The sequence below is a fragment of the Platalea leucorodia genome (assembly GCF_965183815.1).
Source record: "Platalea leucorodia genome assembly, chromosome: 3".
In the NCBI taxonomy this organism is placed as follows: Eukaryota; Metazoa; Chordata; class Aves; order Pelecaniformes; family Threskiornithidae; genus Platalea; species Platalea leucorodia.
In genome coordinates, this window is record NC_138825.1 from 30430679 (window position 1) to 30450859 (window position 20181).

Genomic DNA, 20181 nt, shown 5'->3' on the forward strand with positions numbered 1-20181 from the left:
TGTTTGTTTCCAGGATGGTTTCTGTTCTGTTTTAACCTTAAAATAATTGAGTGTGTCCCTGTACCTTTGTGTGCCACGTAGCCACCGGAGGAAGGTTGAACACACGGATTCATCTATACATGGCCTCTGGTTGGTGCACGCTGTGTTTATCTGCCGCAGCAGCATAATCCTCCTCTTTTCAGCCAGATGCTTGGCAATTAAGTCACGATCTGTCCTACTTAAGGTATAAATAAGCCTTTAATGTTACTTAGGGATTACATTAGGACAAGAGGGACTCTTTTGAAGACACGGTTCCCGCGCGGCAGGGTTCGCAGAGCAGGCCTTGGCCGTTGCGCCTCTGCAAGATGTTTGAATGAGAGGAAAGTAATGGTTTCCCAACCGCGTGTACAGAGAGCCGTGGCAGCTTCTGACTACCGACATATTAAATTGGCCTTTATCAGTTGTTAGAAGTGTACATACCAAGGGTAACCCCCCTATATCTTCAGATCAAGCACACACCTCCATGCAGGCAGTTATCACCGTTAAGTTTACTGGCTTAAAGAAAAAAGGGGGGTGGGTGGGGTGGTGAAATACTCACTTGGAACCAGTGTTTCAACAGTTTTGGGTACCAGTGATGTCGTACTTGGGTGAAGGGGGGGTTAAGTCCCTGATTCTCTGGTTTTCATGCGTGATTGTGAGTAAGCCATTAACAGAATTTAAACCTTCTCCCTGTTTTTGATTCCAGGAGCGTTTGTGGGTGTGAGACTTAACTGCTTTCTACTCCCTGACTTTCTCTAAGGGACAGACAGGAACATGCTAAAACGAATGTTAGGCGTGAAGGCTATGATTTGCCAGAAGAGTAGTAGTGCTTTGTGTCCTGGCCCCTCTCCCTGCCTGTCCTCCTCCTCCTCCCTGTGCTGGGCTGGCAGAAGCATTCATGTGGTCTCCTGGGGACCAGGTGGATTAGGAATAGAGCTGTCTGAAGGATGAATTTTTTTTTTCCACCCAAATCTGTTTCCCAGTCTGGTTCACTGCACAGCTGCCTAAACACTTCACCTGGCACAAGGCAGGGGGCAATGCAAGGCAGGAACAAGCAGTCAGGGATAAGAGTTGATTAAATTAGCATTAAATGCTGGTGAATTAAACATAAACCTGCATCTTAAGTCATGGTCATGTAGCATTGCCTATTGAGCAGCTATTTGTTATGATAAATTACATGTCTGTGTCCCACTGATGTGCCAGAGATGCTTTCTGGGACTTGCAGAAGTGCTGATCTGCGTCTGGAGTACGTAAATGCTTTGACACCTGCCCTCTCTCGTTGTACGCCCATGCTGCAAAATGGTAAACACGAGGATCCTCAAACTCAGGCTGCATTCTTCAAAAGAGACACTGACCGTGACTTGCGGCAAGTTCTGCGTGACACGAACAGGAGGTGGTACCAAGCGGCTGGCCTTGGCTCTGCAGGCTCGTGTGTCAGGCGTGACGTTACAGAGGGAAATGGAGAAAGGAAAAAGAAGCACTAAAATCTTCTTAGATGTCACTGTTAACGCTTTGCTGTTTTGTCATGCAGTTGTCTTCCAGCATGAACACATCTTTCGTATTTTCTGTAAATGCAGGCAGGTTGTCCCCGTTAGCCTGGTAGAAAAGACTTGGAATGAGCAGGGTGGTGGCTGCTCCTGTTGGATGTGATGCTATGGCTGGGAATGCATTTTAAAAACAAATAAAAAGCAAATAAGCAAACAAAACAACATAGCGACTTGGATAACTAGTGTACAGTCTGCTTGTCAGTGTTACTCCTAGTTGATGGTTTTCAGTGAATGTCCATCTTCAACTTTTTTTTTTTTTTTAACATACTACTTACTCTCTGTGTCTAAATATCACAGCAGGAGCCCAGCCTCATCTTATAGGCATTGGTTTTGCACAGTGTCGTGACCTGGGAGACTGGGCTTTGTTCTTGTGGTGAGTGACGGGGTTTTTGGAGGGTCATATGCATCACTGGGGGGTGCGTGTACATAGATAATCACTGCCTATGTTTTTATATCTATTCATATATAGATCCATATTCTCAACTCTGATTCTGTATTGTGGCAACCACACAATTTAGAAACATGCTTATGGTCTAGGAAAAAAAAAAAAAAAGGCAAAACAAACAACCAAAAAACCCCAAGCAAACAAAACCCAGCATCCCACAGCTGAGGGTGCTGTGAATCAGTCCCCAGATTTTCCCGGCCCTGGCATTGAGCCCTCTCCGTGTGCCTGGCCGTGCCGAGCCCCGGCGGCTCGGCTGACCCGCACACCCGCGGCAGGCAGCTGCGTTGCGGTCGTCCTTTGCTCTTGCCTCTGACCTGCTCTGCTTCCCACTGGGTGCTTGAAGGAGCTTTTGGGAAGGAAGCCACGGGCTTGTTTAAAACTCTTTGAGTTTGGGTAAAAAGCAAGGCGGGAAGTACTAGGGTCTTGAGGTGTATGTGATGCAATATAAAAATTTTCTGTATTTACTCGCTATTTTAATCTGAAATGAAGTCATTGAAATGAAGTGATTTAAAAGGGAGGGGAGGGAGCGGTTGGTGTTATGGAAAAGCTGAATGAAGTATACAGCAAACGGAGACTGACATATTCAAACCAGGTACTGAATACTTATGCCCTGAGTGCCCATGCCTGCCTGGAAACTTTTACAACTTACTGATACCATGATGTTAAGACTGCAGAGTCATTAGAAGGGAGACTGTTTCAAATAATTTCCCTGCAATAGTGAATTATAGGCACTAAAACTACTGCCACTCTCTCAAATGCTCGGGCAACTGCCTGACTCTGCTCAGGCTGAGGTTGCTGCCAGGTGCTGCTGTGAGGAATGGGAAGGGTTAAATCTGTCAGAGAAAAAGACCTCTTCTTAGCTCAGCTACAGAAGAAATAACATGGTTTTGAATCAATTGAATATTGCATGCTGGATTTCTTTCAGTCATTAGTTTATAAACTTCTTTCATGGTTTGAGGCAAACGTAATGAATACTTCTTTGAGGCCAAAACCAACCTTTTTTTCACTGCGTTTGCCCATGGGAGTTTCCCTGGGACCCTGACCCTATGGTCATGGGCAGGTGTTTGCTTTTACACGTGATAAGGCAGCTCCTTGGCAAATGTACATTGCTTCGTGTTCCCTTCAGCATGCCTGGGCAGAGGGCGCTGGCTGGCGGGGCTGTCCTGGGGGATGCGGGCTCGCTGGCTTCAGGGCAGCTGGGCCTCAGGGCACACAGATGTGTAAATCTGTGCAGGCTTGAGCAGACTCTGGGCAATGCTTTTTCCTGGCTAGAGCAGTAGAAAGGGGAAAAAGGGAGAAAGGAAAAGTCACTTTCCTTTAAACAAATTAAAAAAAAAAAAAGTATTTTAATAGTGGGCAGTGGGTTTTTCTCTCCGGTCTTGCTTGTACCTGTGCAGAGATATCCTGCCCTGACCTGGGGATAGCTCTGGGTGTAGCAACCTGTCACATGCCGTGAATTGCAGGATCGGTATGTGCCTTATCATGGTTACTGCTTAAGGGCTGTGGGTGGGCTGGGTTGGGTTAGCTGGCCGGGCTGTTTTTCAACGTGGTGAGAAACGAAGCGCAACTGGCTTTTGTATCTTTTCTTCTTAGTTAGTTTGTATTGTTGCTTTTGGGCCAGAAGTTGTCAACACCTTGTTCTTGCTGTCCCTGTTTAAATTACTCATTAATGCTCAGACTGCTTTAGGCAGGGGAGACCATGACCAGTCCGGAAAGCTGCATATTTACCACGTTTTTTACTGGTAAAAAAACCCCAAATTTTCCCCTGCTGTCAAAAGGAAGAGAAGTTTGGTGTAGCGGAGAGAGCAATGGTAAACGTAACTCTGCTCAGCTGGTATGAGCGATGGCTTGCCTCCCTGGAAGACTGCGCTTTCTTGTAGCATTTTGTTATGTTGCTGAAGGTTCCTATTATGCAGAAGAACGGGAGCACTTTGCCCTTTCTGTATCTTTTTGAACTTTGACCAGTTGGTCAGGATTGATTATAAACCCAGATGCTAATTACGCTGCTTCTCATTTCGCTGAACGAAGGTGTGTTGGCACACTTCCTTGCTGCGGCCGGAGTCTCCAGGACAAGACCCATGAAGTAAAATGGTCGAGGAGGAAGCTAAGAGCTTACCGATGGAGCTGAGTGAGAAGGGAGGGGTGGACAACAACGGATTTGTTCAGAATGAGGCTTTTGATGACAAGGAGACCGATACCAGTAGCCAAGAAGAAATGCCAAAAACGTGCATTGTTGATGCGGACCCAGCGGCTACGGAGGAGCTGGCGTTGAAGCCCTACGCGGGGATGCCGAAGGAAGTCTTGCTGAAGTTCTCCAGCCAAGCTCGGTACAGAGTCACCAGGGAGATTCTCTTCTGGCTCATAATCATCGCTGCCGTTGTGCTCGTGTGCGCTACGATTGCAATTGTTGCTCTCTCTCCAAAGTGCCTTGACTGGTGGCAGGCTAGTCCTATTTATCAGATCTATCCTCGTTCCTTCAAGGACAGCAACATGGATGGGAATGGGGATCTGAAAGGTGGGTGAATTTCCGTTCTTGGTGTGTGCGAAGATGGTAAAAGTACTCTGCGTGTGTGTATATACACTTAAAATACAGAGAAGTCTCCCGATAGAGAGAGCCACCCTACTCAAGAGAGGAATCAAAGTTGTCTGACTAATCATTAATGGCAATTCACATTGTCATTAATAGATCTAGGAGGTTCTTGCTCAAGTTGTTAAATCTAAGCCTGGAGTTAGAACGGATCTTTAGCGGTGGGGCTGAGAGCAAGCAGCAGCACAACTGCCATCAGAGTAAAATATCTCCACCAAACTGAGGTTAATCGGGAGGACGGGTGGTGCTGAGCACTTTGGCATATTAGGTTGGCTGCCTTTCCATAAGGAAAAGTGACAAAGAGGAGAGAAAGATGTGTTGCTTTTTGTTTGGTTCATGGTCTGGGTGTTTTTGAGCTCTTATGAATGCATTGAGAAGGGGTACCCGATACTAAGAGGCAATGCCACTTACTGGTAGCTTAGCTGAGATTTAAGTTTCAGAAGGGGAAGGCTCAACACTGTAATAGACAATAAACCTCTAAAGAAGAAGCGCTAGCTATAATATACTCTACTGGCAAGTGAAGAGAAGAAGCTGTTTCTGTGGTTGCATGCCAGTAGTAACATGTCAGGAAGACAGGAGAGTTTGGGGTTTAGAAATACTAGAGGAGGCTGAAGTGAGGTGTCCTTAAAGAAAACAACAGAAAAACCCTGTAAGAGTTTTTTTCCTAATGGCAGGGAAAAGCTGGGATCTTTGCATTAAAATTGTGTTTCCCTTTGGGTGGTCTGAAGATTAATCAATGTTCCTTGAAATGGGAAAGTAAAGCTGTTGCTGCATTTTAACAAAATATAGGAGTTTGTTTTCAGAAGTGTTAAATTTATTAACTGAAATTGGAAATCTTTTTATAATACAAAGTAGAAATTTGCTTTGATCTGATGTTTTTATGAAATTCCTGCTTTATCTTCCTTATAAAAGTGGCTTTGAATGGTTTCTGTTCCATGATCTCATGCTATCCCTGAAGAAATATCAAGAGAAAACGGGATGGTTATGTTTCAAAGGGACCTGTGTACCATCTTTGAGAGCCCACAGCAAATGTGTTTCAACAGAAGTATTTTGTCTTTTCTAAACGGATGATGCCCTTTTCTTTTGAACAGGTATCCAGGAAAAACTGGACCATATCACGTATTTGAATATAAAAACCATCTGGATCACCTCTTTCTATAAGTCCCCCTTAAAAGACCTTGGATATGGAGCTGAAGACTTCTATGATATTGATCCCATGTTTGGATCAATGAGCGATTTTGAGAATCTGCTTGCAGCCATACATGACAGAGGTAAGCTGCAACTCTGAAGAAAATAACTCTATTAAAAGACGTTCACTCATCTTACACGGGTGTACCTTGTAGTGCTAGGTTACGATCTCAGATTTCAATTTGTGCATCTGGCAATTCCCCCATGGTGGCATTGAGCAGAAGCAGATGGAGGTGCCAGTGAAGGGTGTGCGTTAGCTCCACATCAAGGCAAGCTCTGTGATTGCCGTTCCCTGCCCTTGGGCGCTGGGGTGGTGCTGGGAGCAGGACCGAAGGCGCGGGGGGCGACAACAGCAGCGTCAGGCTGCGGTACATCCTCTGGGAGACACCGTCCCCTCCGAGGATGTTCGTGGGTGGTAGGGCTGACATGCTGTCCATGCTCCCTGGTGCATATGGCATCAGTAGTCCGATGGGATCAAGGCTGAGATGCAGTTGTTTCTGACTTTAAATTTTATGACTAATGGCTGCCGTCTGGAGAAAGCAGGAGAACAATTACAGGGTTAGGAGGGAACATATGCTTCCTTCCAGCGATTGCATCCTTGGTTGGTGCGTTTATGCCTTAGACCAAATGTTTGCTCAGGTGTTTCCCCTTACAGAATGGAAAATGGTTTACCAGACCCAAAAATGTTTGGGATTTCAAAAAACATCTAGTCTTTAAGAAGGGTGAGGAAGAACGTGTTCACCGATGCTAGGCTGGTGAAGTGCCTTTCCCACCTGGGAGGTGGGAGCCAGATGTTGAAGTCAGAGTTAGTGAAAGTGGTTCATAACAGCAGAAATCTCTTCTGATTTTTCTTCCCCGTCTTTTCCCTCCCCAGCAATGGGCAGGGGAGAACAGTACCAGCAAGATGTGTGGCAGCTACTTGCAGGCTCTCGTACGACTAACTGCATCAGTAGTCTGGGGCTTTTGGTTTCTGCTTGTGCATTCCCCTATCGGCAGCCAATGGGGCTGTGCTGGCTCCAAATGTAATGTGCTCACCAGACCCTCCAGCCTAAAGCCTTCCAGCGGGAGCCCTTCTCCTTTGCCAGACCTCTGGGAAGGAAGAAGCCCAAACACTTCTGATACTGCATTAAGAAAAAAATGTGAGCTTTGTCTTAAAAGGTTGAATTTAATATTTTTTTTATGGTTTGATTTTTTTTTGTAAGGGTTAAAGGTGATAATGGATTTAATACCAAACCACACAAGTGACAAACACCGATGGTTTCAGCTGAGTCGCAATCGGACTGGGAAGTACACGGACTACTACATCTGGCAGGACTGCGCGCAGGCTGCTGGCTCGGTCGCTCCTCCAAACAACTGGGTAACCGCGGGAAGGGACACCCGCAAAGCCCAAGCTGGATGCAGGTTCCCACATAGCAAAAGCAGCTGTAACATAATTGTCCCAATGTACACTGGGTTATAAGTGCCCGTTCAGAGGTACAAACTGATGTTACTAAATGAGCTAGTGCAGATTAAGATTTAAGCCAGCTCGAGTGGAGTGGTTCCTACTTCAAAGAGAATTTTAAAAATGACTTTTTCTTTCCCTCAGTGTTAAATCTTCACTCGTTAAACAGACCAAAAAAAGGGATAGTTGTGCACAAGTTGTTTACGCTCAGCCTCTTTGGTGTCTGGGGACTCTGCTCTAGAAACTTTGTCTCTGCTCCTCTGAAATCGTAGTTGGTGGGGAGGGAAACAAAACTGCGTGTTCTTGTTTTTTCCTTTTTCTGGAAGGTGATCAGGCCAAAAAGTGGGTCACCTGTTTCAAATACTTATTTGAAATTTGAACTGATGGGTGCATGATTAGGGACTTGTATATTCTAAATACTCAAGATGGAATTAATATTTTGTACCAGCTAGTGTTATTTCTCTTTAAACTTAGAGTCTTAAGACTCTATCTTAGCTTTTGGAATCTTTTATTACAGAGATTATAAAGTTAACATTTTAACATGCTGACTGTTGTTGGCGCTTCAAAGGGATAATACCAGATTGCAGAAAGCTCTAAGTTAACTAAAGCTATTTTTAATAAGTTTTAGGAAAAACAATTCCAAAAGAAATGTTCCCACCCATGTTTTCCCCTCTATTCTGAATGATTCCCGGTGAAAGTCTACTTAAAAAAAAAAAAAAAGAATGAAACAGAACATTGAACAAGAAATACATGTGGTGAAGCATGACTAAAGGGAGAGCAACTAGCAGGAGAAGGAAATGTAAAACATAAGTACCAAAATTACTCAAAATTTCATCCCTTGATTAGGCATTTTGTGCTTTATTAGATGCTTGTAATGCACCACATCTAAAAAGTATGCATAGGAGTAAGTGTGTGTTAAATTAAGAGTTCTGCTTATTTCCCCCCTCCTGTGTATGGGCAGGTGAGTGTCTTTGGGAATTCCAGCTGGCAGTTTGACGATGTGAGGAAGCAGTGTTATTTTCATCAGTTTGGGAAAGAACAGCCAGACTTAAATTTTCGCAACCTTGCTGTCCAACAAGAAATCCATGTAAGTATGTAACCTGCTGCTGCTGCGCCAACAGCAAAGCAGCTATTTCTACACTTCATCTCTCTGATTGTTTGTGCTACACAATTTACAATCTAGTTGGAAGTAATTCAAGGATTGCAGCGTATGTAAACAATTGAAACAAAAAGGTGTCTAGGCAAACATTGAGTTTATAAGCAAAATTCAAGCTTTATGCTGTAATGCTTCCAGTATCAGAGCTACTTTGCTTCAAGTCTTTTTAATTTAAAAGCAAACAAGCAACCAAAAAAAAAAAAAAAAATCCAAATAAAATTGTCCTTGAGTGGAAGTACTGGCAGTGAGTGGTGTTGCAGTCCTCTGGATTTTAAGAAGGTACAACTGTTGCTGGCTTAAGTCCCCTGCTCTCACAAGTGCCTGGCAAGGTCTTGACGGGTTTTTGGAACAGGCTATTGCCCTTTAAAAGGAGCTCCCTTTCTCTTCCCACTAAAGGCTGTCTTAAAATTGCTTTGATGCTTCAGGAGCCCTCTACTTTTCAGCCTAAACTTATTTGCAAACTGTTCATACTTAGCTCTCTATGAACCAAAATAGCTTTTCCCGCCCTTGTTTATGCTTATTTATTTTTCAGCTCTGACAACATCTCCTTTCAGCTTTTGTTAAACTAGATTAAATGGGGTGGGCCTTTCCAGTCATCCCTGAAGTGAGAGACTCTCCATCCCTTTGTTTAGCCACTACTTATTCCTCGCAGCACTTCCAGCCTGAATTTTTTCTCAAATGCAGATGGCCAGAATGAAACAAATTTAACAGAAAAGATGTCTGGGCAGAATCTTGCTTGGTGGCATACGTACTTCTCTCTCTGTGTCCTAAGATTGCTGTTACTTGCTTTGAAGTTGGTGGTAGTAGTCAAATAATCCAACATGACTGCTGTGGGGAAGCAGTTAACTGCTATCAGCTCTAGTCTCCATCAAGAGTCAAGGATGAAGGCACTTAGCACCTTTGGATGTCGTATCGAGGACAACAATTAATGGAGGGATTGACTGGAAGGTAAAACGGCTCTTGCACTGAAGCCTTTGCTGAAACAGAGCTGAATCACTCAAGCGGAGAGACGTTTTTATCTCTGTTGATACAAGGAGCTGTTAATTACCCGGTCAAATGTGGGGATGGCACCTTGTTTAAGCGAAGAGATGTTTGCATTTTCAAGGAAGTGAGGCAGTGCTGATTTGAACTACAAGGAATGCCTGGGCTTGTGGCTAAGGGGGAAGATAGCGAGTTTCGATCTGTCTGCATCTCTGACTTCACTGGGGAGAGAGATGGACAGCCCTCACAGCGAGAGTGCTTCACCAAGGCAGGGTGGTGCTCTGATGGAGCCTCCCGCCCGCCTGCACCACGTCTCCCAGCAGGCAACGTAGAATTCATTAAAATACGGGGAAGTGGGCCGGAACATGGGGAGTCTGACAATTGCTGCTTGGTGGTTTGGTTGTTGGTTTTTTTTCCTCCTTTTAAGTTATACCCCATCAGGTAGTACAGCTACATCAAGTGTTTTGATTTAGTCCTTAAGTGTTTGCTACTTTGTACTGTTGAATTTTTTGGTGCATTTCTTTGGCGGGGGTCTTCAAAGCTGCCCAGTTCTCACTGTCTCTGGGGCCTCTCCCCTCACGGCGGGTACTGCGTGTGTGTGAAGAAACAAAAGACCTTTGGTCGTACTTGTTAACTAAAGCGTGAAACGAGACTGCTCTGAGACTGGTCCTTGAAGAGCTCCACTAGTAACCTCTCTACATCTTGGTACTTCCCTTAATGCCACCTCTTTCCACTCCCACCTTTTTCCCTAGCGTCGCACATACTTTTCAATGGTCCTGGCTAATTTTTTTTGAATGGTACCTGATACATTACTGAAGCTCCAGTAGCAAATAGATGATGCATTTCCCACGCAAAGAAATGAAATGAGAACTAGTAAGTTTGGCCTGATAACACCAACCTTTGGTAAATGCTTGTGAACATCACTAATTGCTCCAGCATGTTAAAGAATAGTCTTTGTCTACTATTTTAATTCAAAATCCTCTTTCAGAAGGTTAGGATTGTGGGACTGAGCAGGAAGCATTTACTCTGCCAGAGAAGCTCAAGTCTTTGGTGTAGCCAAAGGGTATGTGGGAGCAAGGAAACTTCGCAGCCACTGTGCTGTAGCTTTCTTGCATAAGTAAAAGTAGATTGGTCCCAGTGAGCGCCACATCAGCGCTTGATATTTGCAGCGCTGATACCTGGTGTTGCTTTTGTGACGAGCACATGAATGAACAGAAGTTAATTTTTGGTGGAGTCAATATTGGACAGACACCATATCGAAAGCTGCTGCTTTCAGAATGGCTCTACAAGAAAGTACCAACTCGGTAAGGCGGAGTCTTTATTTGCCAAACAAAAATTTGTAAAGCTTGAGTGTGGACTAGTTCTGCTTCAGCCTATTCAGGCAAGTGTACTTCATACATTTTAAAAAAGGTAATTCAATAACTGTCTGAAAAAAAACTGTTTGGTCCTCAGATGAAGAAAAGTATCTGGTCTAAAAGAATGTTTGCAGAAAACACTCAAGAAGGAGTGAACTTTAGAGCTGTTTGTTAAAACTAGAGCAAATAAAACTGTAGTGATATAATAGCTACTGAAGTAGAGTATAATTTTACTAGGAGTGACTAACCTCTGAATTTGATAGTGAAATTACAAATTGATAGCTGTTAACTTGGATAATAATTTTTCATGTTCCTGCAAAATCAACAAATAAGTCTGAAAATAAAATTAAACATTTCCCATCAGTCAAATAAAAGAGAACAAATGTTTTAAGAGCTCTGTTGTATAAAAAGAAAATTGGTGGCACAAGGTCTGTGCAGAACAACATACTCTCGCATATTTGAATCAATGCGTTCTAATTGCGTGCAGCCATGACGCGTGTTCACCCACAACAGCGCTTAGCACCAGCCCAGTTGTTTGGATGGATGAGGTTAGAAATGGCTTTTAGTGAGGCATGCCCTGGCTTTGGTCTCCTGAATTACGGGAAAAGTTACAGACCAGTCTTTTTCTTTTCTATACTGGCTGAAGTAATAAGACATGCTCTATTTAGATTTTAGTTTGATCTTAGATCGACATGATTCACTTTAACATCTAGTAAAATTTGAAGTACAAATTAAAAAACTAATTACGTATTAATACTTACCATCAGGTTTAGTTTTCTTTTTAAGTATGTACTATTTTGAACAGGATGGGCTCACCTGGAATTCTCAACTTTTACCTTTGTCTAGGATATTATCAAATTTTGGCTCGGCAAAGGAATCGATGGATTTAGTTTCAGCGCTGTTAAATTTCTTTTAGAAGCAACGCATCTCCGAGATGAGCCTCAAGTGAACAAGTCCCAGAATCCAGTAACGTATATGTTCTGTCTTTGCTTTTTTCCCCTGTATTTCCCACTGGGGCAAGAGAGTGTATGTTTTTACTCTTTTGGGTCTTAATTACGGCTTTAGGAAGACTGAGTCAGTTGTGTCCCTTGGAAGGCAGGTGGCTCCTGGGCGCTCTGCAGAAGGAGCACATACAAGAAAGCAGCCCCTGGGCTGAGGGTGTAGGTCAGTGGGATACCCGCGGGCAGGAGCGCTGTGGGTGGGAAGAGAATTGTCCACATACACTTCGTAGTTCTGTTCTGACACTGTTCTGCGCATTTTCTGTTTAAAATAATTTGTTTCTCAATTTATATTCTAAAAAGATTTTAATAGTTGATTGCTTGTCTTTGGGGAGCCCGCTACAGGAGGTAAGCTCAGAACTCTTGCCCACTTGGGATCCCACAGCAGTCGCTAGCACATATTTCTTCCACATTGCTAGTAGGAATCAGAGTAAAACAAAAAAAACCTCGTATTGGCAATATGGCACAGCGAGAGGTGGCCAGACACATTCAGAAGTATGCACCCTGTTATTTATGCTATTGGCTTTTGTTGAGGTAGTGAACTTGGTGATGTTCCCAAGTAGTGCCAGCACTAAGACACTTGTTGCCCTGCAGAGCTGGGGATCACATAAAACCGGTCAGCTCCACAAGCATCGTTGCCTTTATAAGTTAAGACAACAATGTTGTCCGTCTTTCCAGCCTGGTGTGTGGCCACAGTACCTGTTGTGCTTGCTGCTGCAGGTGGGCTCAGTTGGTTAGTGCTGCGGCTGGGCTCTCCCTCTTGGAAGGACAGGATCCAAAATAATCAGCCCTCTGCTATCATATCTTTCAGAGTTCCCCAAGTGCAGTTCAGCTCTGCACTGTTAGTGTTCGTATGCTAAGCTCATTTCAGTTAAAATTTATCTGGACTGGTGCATTGTCTCAGGAAAGGATGGGAAGAATTTGGAGAGTTCTGAAATCTAAAATATTGGTGAACTAATGGGAAATATTGCATCCTTCTTCAAGGAGAGTATCACAGCCTATTCCCAGCTCTACCATGACTACACGACCACGCAGGTTGGTATGCATGATATCATCCGAAGCTTCCGTCAAACCATGAATCAGTTCAGCAGTGAACCTGGCCGATACAGGTAATCATTATTACAGCTAGTGAATTTTTCTCTAATATTTGTCACCTTCTTGCTAGCAATAATTTTTTGTTTTAGTAACATAATATGCCATAAAAAGTTTTCTTCCTCAAATGCAAATAGCAGTGCATAGGCTCTATTACCTCTTCCCCAATGTGTGAGGGAAAGGAAATGAATTGGCCCTGGTCGTTCTGCTGTATCTCTGGACTGTACAGAAGTAAGCAGAATGGGCGACCATTTGGACCACGGAGACACTGTAATTAATCAGCCCTGTGGCTGATTTATTGTATAGTATTAATAGTACTGTTCATGTCACACACAGAGATTGTTAAAATCACAGAATGGTTGAGGCTGGAAGGGACCTCTGGAGGTCATCTGGTCCAACCCCCCTGCTCATCAGGGTCACCTAGACCTGGTTGCTCAGGACCGTGTCCAGACGGCTTTTGAACATCTCTAAGGATGGAGACTCCACAGCCTCCCTGGGCAACCTGTTCCAGTGCCCAGTCACCCTCACCATGAAAAAGCGTTTCCTGATATTCAGAGGGACCCCCCTGTGTTTCTGTTTGTGCCCTTTTCTTTGCACCCTCCCTTCAGATATTTATATACATTGATGAGATTCCCTCCCCGAGACTTCTCCAGTCTCACCTCTTTCAGCTTCTCCTCATAGGAGAGATGCTCCAGTCCCTTAATGGTCTTAGTGGCCTTTTGCTGGACTCTCTCCAGTAGCTCCATGTCTCTCTTGTACTGGGGAGCTCAGAACTGGACACAGTACTCCAGGTGTGGCCTCATCAGTGCTGAGTAGAGGAGAAGGATCACCTCCCTTGACCTGCTGACAACTCCTCCTAATGCAGCCCAGGATACCGTTAGCCTTTTTTGCTGCAAGGGCACATCGCTAGCTCATGTTCAGCTTGTGGGACTCTTGTAGATTTTTCTCCAGAAATTTTTCTCCTTGTTTCCTTATCTGCTTTACAAAATACTGTTTCTCTGTATTAATCTCTTTTGATGGGGAGGAGGGAAGCAAACATAATTCTTAATGCTATGTTATTTTCTAAGTATGTCCAACACCATTCCTAGCTTCCTTGCGCTCTGTGCAAACCACAAATGAGCCAAAAAAGGTACTTGTATACTTCTTTGTAGGTTTATGGGTTCTGATGGTGATGAAAAGGAAAACATTGACGCAACAATGATGTATTATGGAACAACTTTTGTCCAAGAAGCAGACTTTCCCTTCAATTTCAACCTAATTAACATGAAAAATCTATCAGGCAACAGTGTTTTTGAAGCTGTCAACTTGTGGATGAAAAACATGCCTGCAGGAAGATGGCCAAACTGGGCGGTAAGGGTTCTAGACCAACTCTTACAGGAAGGGCTTCTTTCTATAGGTGATAGAAACCTAGAGGTGATAGTTCCTCTCATGGTGATAGAAACCTCCCCCACAAATACACACGGATTTCAGTGGGATCAGCAGCAGCCTGAGCCCACGGCTGAGCCGCAGTAGATGTCCATGTGAAACTCCTAGCTGCTGTAGCTGCAGCCGTTGGCATTGGCCAGCCGGCTGGCTGTCCTGCCCTTCAGTAACAGTTATGCTGCCCATGCAATGGTGACAGAAGAGAATATATGGTCATGCCTCTCCCTTGGTGTCACCAATGTAGTACAGGGCATTGGCTTTAACCACCAGCGAGGATGGGATTGATGCAATTATCTTTGGCCGTAAACTGACTCAATTCTATGGATTCTGGAAACTTCCCAGGGCCAGGGAAGAACAGAGCAGGCAGCTGAGGGCAGTTATCTTCAAACCTTGCTGGTCTTTGCTAGGAAGCATGTTTGGGATGTGCAAGAGATCTTTTCAAAACAAGCCCCACCTTCACACAGCAGAGAAAATGGCAGAAATCTGGAGAAACTGTAATCGTGGAGAGTTGTTATTTGTCATCTCTCCTCACTTCTGCCTCATGTGCTGCTGGCAGGGCTTCTGTGTGCTAAATTATTTGGTGCAGAAGTTTGTACTGGCACCAAGATAAAAAAGTTAGTTGCCCTCACAGGCCTGGAGGGGAAAGAAAAAAAGAAAAGAAACCTTACTACCTTGTTAAATTAGTTAACCAATTTCACATATGCATGGAATTTTATAATGTGTGTTTAACAGAATGATGTTTTCTTCAGGTTGGAAGCCCTAACGCTGCTCGGATTTCATCTCGGATTGGGAAGGAGTATGTCAATGTTATAAACATGCTGCTTTTAACCCTCCCTGGTACTCCTGTAACTTACTATGGTGAAGAAATAGGCATGGCGAACATTGCATCAGAAAATGTAAGTGAAGAGCCTAAAAACTCTGATCCTGTTATTGTTTAGTTCCAAGTAACAGAACTTTCAAAAATACAAGAACTTTTGTTTTGTTAACCAAACCCAGTCTTTCTCACTGTTTAGATGGTTTTCTCTGTTCCCCATGGCAAAACCATTGGGCAGCAGGCGGAAATGGCCAGGCCAGAGACCAGAACCAAGGCCTCGATGTGTGTCTGAACTGCTAGACTGCAATCATGGTCCCCGATCTCTGTCCTATGCCAGATCAGTCTTGCGTGGTTTGCAGCAGTGTTGCTTTGCTTCGCTTCAGCAGAAAGGACAGCAAGTGCCAGCACCGGGCCTGGGCTAGTGATTGAGAGGTGTGTTGCGGTCATCCGAGGCAAGAGGAACCGAGTCGCTATCTCCTTCCTCCCCCAGAAGTACCCTAATCGCTACGGCCAAGTCCATTATTTCCTGGCTGCTTTTTAAAGGAAACCAGAGTTCATGAGAGAGCATAGCGACAGTCACCGTCTCCTGCAGACTGCTTTGCTTTGACTGTGCAAAGGCACCTACGCCACAGCCCTCTACGGTCTGCCCGAGCTCTGAAGAAGGGATCTCCAGAAAGGGGCGGGGGTACAGACCAGCCCCTGCTTAGCATTGCCTGGTGGCAAGCAGAAGTGGGGTTTGCTTGTCACGCAGGGTTTTTTGATTTATCTTTTAGATCCTTTATAGAAAGTGATCTAGGTACCCCAGCCTGGGAACCAGGTGCCTAGCTCACTTGATCACGGTCTCAAGTAACGCGTGACAGGATGTTTGTGTGTTAGATTACAGAAATTTTCAGCAGTAAGTTTATTCAAGGTCAAGGGCTTAAAACAAAGCGTCTGTGCCTTTCACGCTGTGCTGACCTGCGTAACTTAAAAGTTTTCATGTTCAGCCCCTGTAATTTCTTGTCTCTTCTATGATCATACCTGACATCCGTTGTGTCTCATTGTCCAAGGTGCCCGGGCATGACTGGAAAAGGTCATGCCCGAAAGGGAACAGCTCAGCTCTGCCTCTTATGACCACTTCTGAGGACCATGAGAACACGGTCCGATGGCAGATGCTGTTCTCACTGTGGAAAGCCTCTGTTAGGGAATGAGACAGCCTCTGATGATGTTACCAATGGTGTTGGCTAGTTCTGTACCGAAGGGAAAGAGACACTTGAAGAAGCACAGGGATCATCACCAGGTTTGTCTGATTCAGACGTGGGGAAATGATTCTCTGATTTAAAAGGAAATTTCATTTCCTCTGAGAAACACCTAGGTCAAAATACCTCCTGCATTTTCTTCCTGCTGCTGATTACTGCTGACAGTAGTAATGATGCTCTTCAGAAAAGTGGCTTGCCCTTGGCTCCTCGGGGTTTACTCTTTTAGTGGCTACCCCGTGGCTCACGGCTTTGTAACAGCGCAAAACCACTCTTCGTTCAGTCTGGAGAGGAAGAATCCCTCATGAATGGGTGTCGTAGAAAGATGGAGAGTATTTGCTCTGGGTATAGTTTTTAGCCCCAGCTTTTGAAACACTTCAGGAGAAGCTGAAAGAGGTAAAGATGAAAGGGAGTGTTACCAGTGTTGAAAACTTAGGATTTTTTTTTTTTCTTTCCCCCTGCTTTTCAGAACATGCTAAAAGGAGAAACCCATTATTTATAATGTCACAAAGCAAAGTGACAATTTCTATTGTTGAGCTGCTGTTCTGACAGATTGTATTGAAAAGTGCCCTTTATATGAAAAACAGTTTTCATGGAAAACAAACACTTAAAGTATGTGCAAAATATTTTATGCCCTCTTATATCATTAAATTTAAGTGTCAGATCTTTTGGCAAGCTCTTCAATAACAATGAGGAAGCTTTTTCAGAATTTTTCAGAATCCTTCAAAATGAGAATTTCAGACTTTTTACACTGACACTTTTTAATCAGCTGAAAGCTGGTTTTCAATAAAGTTTTTTGCACTTGGAAATAATTTTCTTTCTAACACAAATAATCCTGTCCAAATTGTACCTCTTGCAAATATAAGCTTGAAGAGTTCTAAGGTGAAAAGTGTGATGGTTACAAAAGAACAGACACTGAATAGCATTTACTAGTTGTTTACTGTCGTTGTAATAGCATCTCTTCTTAAAGACTCCTTACCTCATATATTCATTTGCTGCATGTCTAGACGTTTATTGGAATATCCCAGCTATCATTAGTAAACTTTTATCCAACCGTCTGTCACAAGGGGAGACAACTCTAGTAGAGTCATTTGGGAATTCCACATTTTACCCAGCGATGCCGTCTCCATGAGACCGACCATTCTCCGCCATTTCAGGAACTCTCTCGATTCTTACGTTCTCTTTAAATTTGGAGCAGGGTTAAATCCTCCTTATTAAATTTTAACTTAAACCAAAGAAAGCAATACTGAAATGGTGATGGTTTAGAAGTTCTGAGAACATGCTGTTCAAGGGATAACTTTTTAATGTACTAATCAAAACAAGTGACTTCTTGGTAATGGCTCTGACACCACTTTATTTTCTAGGTGACCTTTCCCGAGAAATCCCCCATGCAGTGGGACGGCAAAGTGAACGCTGGTTTTACTGAAGGCAACAGTAGCTGGTTACCTGTTAACTCTGACTACCAAAGTGTAAATGTTGAAGTAGGTATCTATACGTGAGACTAACTCTAATGGTTTAAAATATTTTAATTGTATCTATTTTGTTCTGACTTATTTTACTGAGTGGAAATTGGTAGTGTAGCTGGTAAGAACAAACTCAAGGGAGGAAAATAAAAAGGCATTGAATCCGAACAAATTTTTTTAGAAAAGGAAATCCTTGCACGAGCAAGGAGTCTACTTCATCTATATTCACTTAAGCAGGGCAACTGCAATTATAATGTAGATGTGGCAATTTGGCTCTTTAAAATTTTTAAAAGGATGTTCATATTAAATTGCAATCTGGTCTTTTTTTTTCACTTCTATTACTATAGAAAGCACTGGCCTTGTAACAAGAACTTAACATAGACCATCTCTAACATAAGTAAATAAAAATGTTCTGAAGGCAGTTGAGCAGTGAATCAAACAGATTTTCCTGATCTACAGTGCTGACCAGAATTGAAGACAAAAAATAAATCGAAGACAGGAAAAATAACACACACAACAAACCCCGTGACTTCAGTAGCTTAGGCTCAATGAAAACAGTTCAGTACCAAGCTTTGGCTGTGGCCTTCTCCTGAATAAGTGGTGCTATAAGGACACAGTGGGAGGAAGAAATGGTGTCAGTGCTGGGGAAATTCTGTCCTGCCTAATAACCTCTGTCTCTGCCACTCCACAAGTGCCAAGGAAGTGCATGAGAAAAAGCAGCTTTTCAGTGGAATTTGCATATAAATTTGGAGAGAGATAATTGTCAAACGGAATTCTAATAGGTGCGGTCTCAGCAGACTGCATGGGTGTGAGAGGTGCGTAATATTTCCTACCTTCAGTGCAAAGAAATGACCCTGACGGTCACGAGTGGTGTTCCCCAGGGCTCAGTGCTGGGGACCGGTCCTGTTCAACATCTTCATTGATGCTCTGGATGACGGGATTGAGTGCACACTCAGTAAGTTTGCAGATGACACCAAGTTGGGTGGAAGTGTCGATCTGCTGGAGGGTAGGAAGGCCCTACAGAGGGACTGGGACAGGCTGGATCAATGGGCCAGGGCCAGGTGTATGAGATTCAACAAGGCCAAGTGCCGGGTCCTGCACTTGGCTCACAACAACCCCATGCAACGCTACAGGCTGGGGGAGGAGTGGCTGGAGAGCTGCCTGGCGGAAAAGGACCTGGGGGTGTTGGTTGACAGCTGCCTGAACATGAGCCAGCAGTGTGCTCAGGTGGCCAAGAGGGCCAATGGCATCCTGGCTTGTATCAGGAATAGTGTGGCCAGCAGGACCAGGGAGGTGATAGTGCCCCTGTACTCGGCACTGGTGAGGCCGCACCTCGAGTACTGGGTTCAGTTTTGGGCCCCTCACTCCAAGAAGGACATCGAGGTGCTGGAGCGTGTCCAGAGAAGGGTAACGAAGTTGGTGAAAGGTCTAGAGCACAAGTCTTATGAGGAGCTGCTGAGGGAGCTGGGGTTGTTTAGTCTGGAGAAGAGGAGGCTGAGGGGAGACCTTATCGCCCTCTACAGCTACCTGAAAGGGGGTTGTAGCGAGATGGGGGTTGGTCTCTTCTCCCTAGTAACAAGTGATAGGATGAGAGGAAACGGCCTCAAGCTGCGCCAGGGAAGTTTAGGTTGGATATGAAGAAAAAATTCTTCACTGAAAGGGCAGTCAGGCATTGGAACAGGCTGCCCAGGGAAGTGGTTAAAGTCTCCATCCCTGAAGGTATTTAAAAGAAGGGTAGACGTGGTGCTCGAGGACATGGTTTAGTGGTGGACTTGGCAGTGCTAGGTTAACAGTTGGACTCAATCATCTTAAGGGTCTTTTCCAACCTTAACGATTCTATGATTCTATGATTCTGTTACTGCTGTCTGTTGCAGATGCAGATGACCTGGTCCAATTCAACCCTGAATTTGTACAGAGAGCTAACTTCACTTCGCAACAATGAGCTACCCATTCATCGGGGGTGGATGTGCTATGTCTGGCATGACAGTAATGTTTTTGTGTATGTGAGGGAATTGGATGGGTTAGACAGAGTCTTTATGATGGTTCTCAATTTTGGGCAGGAATCAACGATAGACCTGAAAGCTATAGTGCCTAGCCTTCCATCTGAAGCTGTTATAAGACTAAGTACTAATTTTAGCAATGCTGGTAAAGCTGTCAATACCAAAGTAATTAAAACTGAAATGGGAGAAGGCCTAGTCCTCGAATATAAAACAGCAAAGCCTGTTCATACCATGGAAGCTTTTCAAGGAAATTGTTTTGTGGCAGAAAAGGCTTGTTATTCCAGCGCCTTCAATTTACTCTATGCGAACTGTTAAGTGCAGGAGTAGAATAACCAAGCTTTCATGTTAATTTAGAAAATGTTGGTTTCAGGGAAATGCTAAAAATTTTCAGTTTTCTTTGGCTTTTAACACCTTATTTCTGTACAAAATAAGTGTCCTG

General features: G+C 44.0%; 1 protein-coding gene across 1 annotated transcript; it reads left to right on the forward strand.

Moving 5' to 3' along the window:
* Window positions 1-4050: 4050 nt before the first annotated feature.
* SLC3A1 (solute carrier family 3 member 1) lies at window positions 4051-20057 on the forward strand (the record flags this gene model as incomplete). The annotated part of the gene is made up of 10 exons (XM_082306271.1): window positions 4051-4525; window positions 5689-5868; window positions 6988-7142; window positions 8188-8313; window positions 11565-11684; window positions 12701-12825; window positions 13960-14158; window positions 14980-15126; window positions 17644-17760; window positions 19617-20057. Exons 1-10 carry the CDS (start codon window positions 4099-4101, stop codon window positions 20055-20057), a joined length of 2037 nt encoding a protein of 678 aa, XP_082162397.1. The 5' UTR covers window positions 4051-4098.
* Window positions 20058-20181: the final 124 nt, after the last annotated feature.